Source organism: Musa acuminata, chromosome BXJ2-5 (genome assembly GCF_036884655.1).
Source record: "Musa acuminata AAA Group cultivar baxijiao chromosome BXJ2-5, Cavendish_Baxijiao_AAA, whole genome shotgun sequence".
Taxonomy (NCBI): Eukaryota; Viridiplantae; Streptophyta; class Magnoliopsida; order Zingiberales; family Musaceae; genus Musa; species Musa acuminata.
The window spans coordinates 48135436-48145022 of NC_088342.1; the positions used below are offsets into that span (position 1 = coordinate 48135436).

The 9587-nt window shown below is 37.7% G+C and overlaps 1 protein-coding gene across 1 annotated transcript; it reads right to left on the bottom strand.

Annotated features, from left to right (window-relative positions):
• Positions 1-897: 897 nt before the first annotated feature.
• On the bottom strand, positions 898-8265 carry LOC135613207 (transcription factor RF2b-like). The gene is made up of 4 exons (XM_065110294.1): positions 7402-8265; positions 6564-6696; positions 5255-5339; positions 898-1548 (listed from the first exon to the last, which is right to left on the bottom strand). Exons 1-4 carry the CDS (start codon positions 7929-7931, stop codon positions 1232-1234), a joined length of 1065 nt encoding a protein of 354 aa, XP_064966366.1. The 5' UTR covers positions 7932-8265; the 3' UTR covers positions 898-1231.
• Positions 8266-9587: the final 1322 nt, after the last annotated feature.

A 9587-nucleotide genomic window follows, 5' to 3' on the forward strand; every position in this document is an offset into this window, starting at 1 on the left:
GAAGCATTCAACTATGATAACATGGTCGAATCTTGCCATGAAATATCCACTCTACGATGATATGGTTGAATTGGCCACAATACATCCATCTATGATGATGCGATTGATCCCAAAGCGACGAAAGTCAATGGCATGACGATCAAACCTGAGGCATCCTTATATAATGATGCGATCAAATCTGATCATAGAATATTTCTTCTATGATGGGACGATCGAATCGACCATGATATGTCCATCTATGATGATACGATCGAATCAAACCATAAAAGGTTCGTGTATAATGACACATCCAAATTAGCCATATGTTGACGTGATTGAATCTGATCATAAAACATCCATCTAAGATGACATGATCGAACCTATGATGCACCGTCGATCCCGAACCTTGATTCATGAACCAAGCCACAAATCATTGTTGAATGATGATACTCGACCTCAAAATAACCATTAAACAACATAGGCAATCACGCGATAAGTAAACATTGTTTCTTGTGTTGAAATAAGACAAATATAGATGATACGCGGGTATATTCAATAGAGGCAACCCGATGATATGTCCTTCCTCCTAATCCATACAATGTCGATGTCCTTCCTCCTAATCCATACAATGTCGAAAGATGCACGGCTTCACCTCCAAACTTAGATCATTTAAACAGAACTCCCCTCGTGAATGAGGAGTCAACACCATTTAAGCAACCACCGGTCGAAGCGATGACCAACCGACGGTGGAGAATACCTGAACAGGCAAAGGGTCTCCGTTTATCTCTCTCTAGAGTTGTCCCACAAAACCTTCATGAAAACTTTACTAATCTTGTCAAGAAAACTTGCAAGAGATCCAAACTCTGATGCTAGAGGCTTTATATCACTAAAATAATTCAAATTTAGCTGCAGCTCGAGAGAAAGCATCTCACTTCCAAGATTCATTTGTTCACAAAAAAAATTAGTTTCAAGTACAACACATAAAGGTACAAAAACAATCGCAATAATCATACAGTTAACCAGATGGTAACCGATCCCAAAACAAATCAACAAGAAGATGACAATATCTACAAACTATAAAGACACACCACAGAAATCAGAATCACTGATCTCCTAGTAAAAAATAGGATAAGAAAACAAATGAAATAACTAATAGAACAGCATCCTTTAAGATGCGTGCGGAAGTCAGGCTATGGACAAACTTTCAAACTAAACCTGTGACTTGTAGTTCTGTTAGGAATTGTGGCTGCTCTCACTTGCAGGGATAGAGTTCTCTAGATTGAGAACATTTGATCGAGCCCTTTCTGATGTTTAGACCTGGCAGAACCTTGAGCTGACCCTGCTGCATCATATCTGAAGGCACATCATTGTGATAGAGTTGAGATTGACAAAACTGAGCATGACATTCAAGGCCCTGTGGATGAATTTTTGGTTGCTCCTCAGATGGCATTATTAATGATGAATAGGGAAGATTTAAAAGTCCCAGATTATAAGGCTCGCTTTTATTCACTTTTCCTCCTGTTACAATATGAAGCCTTTCAACTTCCTGCTTCAAAGCATCACTGACACCTGCAGCCACATTGTGGTTGGATTTAGAAAGGATATTTCCATGATAAAGAAATTTACTCTTTATCCAATTGTCCTAGCAGTGTATCTAACAAAGGAAGAACATCATGACTGTAATTTTGACATGAAAATCAGTTTTCTAGGGTGCAAATGGAAACAGCATTAACTGGAATTTGATATCACTAATTTTGTTCATTGGAAACACCTAGAAGATAATCAAAGAAATGCTCCACCAGGAGAATCAACAAATGATAATATTTCTACAAATCAAATCTAAGACCTCTATTCTATCATATGCATGACAAAATAAAATGTTAAAATTACCTTCCATGCCTCGATACACACCTACAAAGAATATTTTGTTGCATGAAATAACACAACACTAATATTATGTTTTCCCGCTCAACCGAAGGTTAAACTGCTTTATGATCAGGCTACACCTATCTCAAACAAAATTTCAGTTGCAAGTAAAAAAATGTTGAATTTTTAGTTGCAAAACACAGATTTATTTGTGTAATTAGATATATCAGGAATAAGTTTTTTTTTTGTCTCTGGTATATTATTTGTTTGGATATTTTAAGAAAAATAACATTAAAAAAGTTAAAAGAGAAAAAAGAAACCAGATAAATCACATTTATCGGTTACTTGGCAAATTCAAACACTGATGGAATAGATGGGGAAACAAACTGCACTGAAGTGACATACCGGGTTTCGGGGAAACAAGGCCCCGTATTAATCTTGTAGACCATGTGGTTAACAAAAATATTCAGTATTCTTCATTCTGACAATCCCCAAACTGAAGAATTTAGTCCATGTTTTAGAAGGCAACATTCTTGAAGCTTCAACCTAGTGCCTACTGCATAAAACTCACATAATCAATTCCAAGAATACGAAATGAAAATTGACCTAATAAGTTCTTCAGCAGTGATCGTCCTTATTTGGCTTGGCCTGACATGAAAAATTGTACAACACATCTGTAAGGCCTGAAAACTTCGAACTGTGCAACAGTGGTTGGTCTTATATTGTAATAAGAAATTTCCATACACTTAATGGATGTGTGAAACTCACAGAATCATTTCCAAAAATATGAAACAAATTTTGACCTAATAAGTTCTTCATCAGTGTACATATTGGTTCGGTCTGGCTTGACATGAAAAATTGCCCTACACCTTTGTCAGGCCTGTAAACTTAGTGCTAAGCAACAACAGAATGGTCTTATATTGTGTTCAAAATATCCTGTACACTTGGAACTCACAAACGATAGAGGAATCCTACATCCTAAGCCATCAGTAGCTTTGGCAGAAATGATGCTTCTCCGTTCCTACTTCTTCCACCAATGACCTAATAATATTTATCAACTCTCAACCATTTCTCTTTGCAGCGGCTAGGAAAAATTGCCCATGTCACCATACCTCATGATGTAGGACGAGCAGCAGTGAATTTCTTTTTGATAATAGAGAGATAAAACAAAAAAAAGTAAATAAAAGATAATAGAAAAAGACTTGGATAACTACCATACTCGCTCTAACTCAAAGAGAACACTCCCAAGATGAAGACCTCACACCTCCACATGTCTCACACGTGGATGATGGGATCATTCCACCAGAAAAGTAACTTGTGGCCTCGCACCACTCATACACAAGGTGGGAAAAGAACTTAATTCATCAATTCATTTCTGTTTCACCATTACAATGCTATATCCCCATTTTATAGGCTCAAGCACAAGAATAAAAAGAAAAGTGAAAAAATAATGAAAATTGCAATCACATCAAATCAAATATATGATATCCTCTTTCCGAAGGTAATATTTCTAACTTGATTTGAAAAATAATCTTCCTCTCTTTACAATATTCTTGATTGATAAACTTTCATCTTTGTAGAGATAAATCTTCAGTCAAGATTTGATTAAAACAAATAGATTTCTTCTATCTTTTCTGCATTTGCTTCCTTTTTCTCCTTGTTGAGTAGATGTTGACATATGACAACTTATTACATATGCGAAATATCCTTAAACTAATCAGATCTCTTTAAATAAATTATAGACTAAATTGGTTCCATGTCACCTCAACAAGGAGAAAATCCCACAACATATATCAGAGTATCCAAGCATTTTGAAATATATTACCCTCATCAAGAAGATCCATCTGTGATTTTTTTTTAGCCTTATCACCAGAAAAGTCCCAGTTTCCTGGTTTGCCAAGAATTCAACCTACAGAGTGCTTCTATTCTACTATATATCAAGTGTCCTCGCTCATGTTCGACTTAAAAATTTTCCATTATACCTTTACTTAAATGTAAGCTCTAAAGTAACATGAGACTAATGACTTTTCCGGTCCATATTCGTTGGTTTTCTTGGTGCCTATATATGCTAAAAATTTGCAGTGATAATATCATCTCTTCTTTACCATGTTCCTTGGTCTCGTTCCCTTTGTTCAACGAAATATGAGCTCCAAATTAACACGACATCCATGATCATTCCAGTCTATAGCTTTTATACGTTTCCATGATTTTCTGAACCAGTTGTCAGTGAGAAACTGCACTGTTTTGCAAGTCTCTTTGAAAATTTTCTGTTGCTTCCATTTTGTAACATTTTAAGCAGACTATATAAACAGACATGGCAAACAGAAATGCTAGAGAACCCACATATTACTTAACTATTTAAGTAAAAATAAAATCCTTAATGTTGTGGTGTATTAACATCTTGCCATGCTCCAACATCTAAAAACAAAATCCAGACTTACTCAATAATATCAGTACTGCTTCCATAAGTAAACAATTACAGAACCATTGCTTTAAAACCAGGCTTTAAACAAAAAATCAATCATGGTGTTTGATGCACAGATTCCTTATATACAGTTATACTTTGCCCAGTGATGTGTTGTGCAGAAGGCGAAAACTTAAAAGGACAGGTAAATTGGATATTTAAGTGGAGAGAATCAGTGACAAGGGAAACTCATATTCACACAAACCTAGAACAATGTAAGCTAAACAGATGGGTTCCAGGCAAGTATTTAAGTCTCAGTTTGTTTAGACCTCAGTGTGATGACAATGATGCCTACTGGATTTTATGTTTTGCCTGTGTCCCATGCCACCTTCACCCTGACAGTGAACATGCATGGATGGGCATGGAGGCAGCAGCTAGACACTTTTTTTCAGGAACTTATATACATCACTATCAAAGAATCAAATATTTGAAAAGAAGAAAGAAAAGAAATAAAAGGGAGGGCAGAATAAATAGGAAGAAGAATAAAAAAAGGGGAACAGGGAGAGAAACAGAAAGAGAACTTGGAAATTGGGATCTCATTCAAGCAGAATATTCAATATTCTCTTCTCTCCCTAATCTTCTCAGTCTCCTTAACTCTCATCAAAGTTGCATCCATATCTAACCCTCGAATATGTTCAATTTTTAAGAAAACATATTGAGGTTACGATCCAGTTCTTGCATCAGGATCGTAGCCATAAAAGGGGGCCTCTCTCTTTGGACCTGTACAAGTGTTGCGTTCGCTTATGCAATTTTGCTAACATGTTTGCAAGTTTATATAAATATATTGTAAGAAATTTTTTAATACCATAGGACAGAAATTGCAAGATACCACAACAGGAAGGCAGAAATTAACTGGTCCATAAAAGGTTGAATTCAAAGATACATATTCATGTACATGTTCTCTTCTGCTAAAAAATTTACTGTAAGAAAGTTGAAAAATCTCACCATCATGCAATTGAGCTTGTTGCTCCATAGATTGTAACCATAACTTCAGTCCTGCATTTTCAGTGGCCAACTCAGATATATCTTTCTGGTAAGAAGAGTAAATGGTGAAGATAGGTTAGTCATATTTTATAAGAAATTATGTTGACTTTAAGTGAAGCGACAAAGTAAATCCTGAAAAGATTTTCCCAGGAGAAAGACTCTCAAACTTGTTAAGTGCAGCTCCATGACATACATGTTCTTCCAAATAGGCAGAGTGAATATTCTAGTCCTTATGACAACTCAGGCAATGAAAAATTTATTAGGCAAATGGATAAGAAAACAGAGTGCATACATGAAGCTTGACAAGTATAAGGAGAGAAATTCGATTAAAATAGGTAGTTTCAATGGAAATGAGAGTTATCCTGATTTTGAATGCATGGGAGTAGACCCTTTTATGGCATAAAAGGCAAATCCTGCTAAAGATAAGTTAAAAACTGAATCAGAACATATAATTTGGTTGTTCAAATCAAACAGAGAAGAGGTTGAAAAAACAATCACTTACCATAGAGAGAACATATAATTTGGTTGTACATGATTAATATCATGTACAATTTCAATTATGACAGCTGTTGGACCCTCTCCTCCATAACTAAACTAACAAACTTCCCAGTTAGAGAAACTTTTATAATATAAAAGAAAATAAGTCGGTTATTTCCTAGCCAACTAAAGATTCCTTCCAACTATTGCAACCGTACCATCCATCCTATAAAACATGAGTCTCATGGGAACATAATGATAAGATCCAATCGTAGCCAAATACATAGTTCTGACTTGATGACTCTTTCTAATTCCTGAATAACCATAATCTAATCAGCCCTTGAAAACTAATCAGATCCAGTTGTTTTTCATTCTTATTTGGGGCCTCCTTTATAGGATATAAAATCAGTGATCTGTGAGTAATCGAAATTAAAACACCCCAGACGATCATTAGAATCTGCTGAATGCAAACTTACACATAGTCTGACTTAAACACAGCCCCGGTATCTGAGACTAAACCAAATCAATCTACCAAATGCAAAACTTGCTTAATCCTCAAACATAAGCTGACAACACTGTGATGTAAGCAAAATTAAATTAAAGGGGCCAGAAGTATGATGAACTTTACACGTCTAGTCCAATCAGAACCAAGATGATTAGTTGTTTTGATAACCGAAGCATAGTAGATGAATCAACTACAAGGCTAAAGTCAGCCAACAATAGCCCATTAAATATATTAACTGCGTTAAAGAGCAAGAAACAACAACTCTTCAAAGAACAAACGTATAACAACCTGAAGCAGCATGAGCTGCGCTGAAAGAGTTGTAGCTTCCGTTTGAAGAGTCTGGACTTTTCTCTCAAGTTCCAAAATATAATTTGCCTTGCGTTGTTTTGAACGAGCTGCAGACTGCCGATTTGCTAGAATTCTGCAAATTGTCATGTCCAACAACTCAAAATATGCTTTTAATAGCAGCACATAAGCTTGAAGGGTAATACATTGATAAATTTATAAATAGAAAACAAATATGCACAAAGCATGTAGTAGTATCTATTTCAATTTTTCAGCATAAGTAATAATTACACTAGAGGGTTGTGGAAGCAAACAGGTACAATCAGGATCGAGTTGCTTATCTTGAATTAATAACCTAACAGACTTAAAATTATTATTTAAGTAAAGCCACACTCAAGTTTCTCATCATCGTAATGTCAATATATGTCAACTATTATGGCTCACTACAAATAAATGCTTGACGTGATAGGATGTAGTATTTTAAACCCAATAATGCCAACAACATAAAAGGTAGCACTGTAAGCTATGCTGATCATGCTTTCAGACAAGGAAGTTGTGATTTACAAAAAGAATTTTCTGCCTTTGATATCTGTTAATTGCCTTGTATTCTTTCTAATTCTTCTAATGGCAGATTAAAGAAATTGCAATTCTCACATGTGGGTTACAATTCAACTACTTGCCACATTTTGATTTTGATTTTTCATTTGATCGATCTTGATATGGTCGATGGAAACAAGTGATCAACAAGCCACTGAAAATTTCGAAGCAGCATTGGTGGTAAACATGAAGCATAGGGGACAGAATCATAACAAGACTGAAATAGTTGGGGGAAAGTACAAACCTCTTGGCCCTCCTTGGGTCGATCACCGCCAACTCTGCAAGTTTCTCGGGCGGCATGGCTTTCTTGGCCTCCATCACGTCCCCGAACACTACCTCGACTCTAGAGCTCGACACATCGACGGAGCTGCCGTGCCGATGCATCGGCCGGGCGTCTCCACCGGCGGCATTGCCTTGCGCTCGAGTCTCCTCGTTCCCCGACGAACAATCCACCGCCATCCGATCCCGAGGAACCGAGTGGCCGGAGGCTTCTAAAGCGGGTGCTGCAGCGTCCTCCACCCCGGATCCGATCTTCTCCACGTCCATGAAGGTCCGGAAGAAGTCGTCCTCGGTGACGGGGCCCAGGTGGAGGTCCTCGGGAATCCGGAAGGCCAGCTCGGAGTGCGCCCGCCTATGGTGAGGTCCTCGGAACTGCGGGGCGGCTGAGCGGGGATCCAGGTCGTCGGCGCACATAGACGACGGCGCATCGGGGGCGTTGCGGCGGGGGAGAGTGGGATTGAGAAATGGGGGAGGGATCAAGGATTTTGACGGCATTTTGCCGCTGCCTCTCCTCCTCTTTAATTTGGTGACCAAGAAGAGGAAGAAAAAGAGGGAGAGGGAGAGGGAGAGGGAGAGAGATCTTCGGACACGGCTGAACTAGGGATGTCGAGAGGGCAGAGAGAGAGAGAGAGAGAAAGAGAGAGATGAATCTTAATCAATGGTTTCGGAAACACCCTAACTAGGGATGGAGAGAGAGAGAGAAAGAGATGAATCTTCTTCATCGATGGTTTCCATAGTCCCGCTCATAAATAAAGAAGCTTCTTTGCAAATTTTAGTATCTTTTTCCCATATGACTACTACTTTTTGTCTTAATAATCGCTCCTCTCCCCTCCTCCTCTCGTTTTGTGGGATGATGATGATATATCTTCGTGTCTTCTCCACGATATGGTTTCCTTTCCTTTAAGTGTGACTTCAAATTGCATGCAGCATTTATGTCCCGACAAACGACGACTCGCACGTGTACAACTAAATGGATGAATTGTACAACTAGAATCGATGGGGGGAGTGAAAAGTCCATACCCAAATAAAATGTAGCGTCAACATCGATCGTCGAAACACCTACGATCACGATGGCCGACTCTCAACAGGAGGAAGCAAGCCACGGCCGTGAATGACCCTTCAAAACACCTCAAATTGGATCACGTTCGAGAATGTGATATTTCTTCTTCTTCTCCCATGCCCAGCCTGAAAGCATAAACCTTGGATTCGCAAGCCATTATTGATCGACCTAGATAGAGAATGCCGTACATATTTACAAACTTCGTATCTGATCCAAATACCAAGTCGATATGAGATTCTCACCTAGCTAACACTCCCATCTCACTCCACATGAGGTTGGGAGACTCCCAAACAGATAATATGACATCAAAAGAAGGCTAAGCTGGCATATCATTACTTTATATCTTTAGATTCCACGTAAGTAGTTACATAGAAAAAAAAATTTCTAAAAATATTTTTTTTGAATTCGGCTATAATGCTTTATCTCTTTCTAATGACTCAATCGTCATGTGTTGAATAGAGATGAATATTATTCTTTATTATTTGATGCTTAGCTCAAGAAGGATGCATCGAGAAATCTTTGATGCTTAGTTCGATAATGATGCATATGTCCGATCCTTAATGTTAGCTTAAGAAGAATGCATGATCTTGGATGCTTAGTCTGAGGATGATACATTGTGCTATCTTTGATGCCTAGGTCGGAAAAGATACATTAAGTGATTTTTAATGCTTTACTTGAGGAGAATGCATAATAAAGTAATATTCAAACATGTTGAACAACCTTTAAAGAAAATGGGAATCTGTTAGTTGCCAAGTGAAAAACCCGAGATACCAAAAAGTTGAGGATAGAGAAGAAAAAAAAAAAAAAAAAAGGTTAGCAAGCAAAGAGACATCTAGAACTATAATGTACCACTTGCATTCGAAAAACTTAAGAGCTCCTCTTTGCCTTTTGCTTTTAGTCCTCTAGTCTCTCGGACCTCCAAAACACTTCATGTTTTCTTCTTCTTTTCTCTTTATGACCTCTTCTTCTTGGTTGAAGTAGTCAAGAGAGTCACTGTCATGAAGAATCCTAGTCTTTGAACCTTTGGATAGAAAAATGAGGCAACTCAAACTCATCTACAACGGACTGTGTCACTCTTACCCGAGCACAAG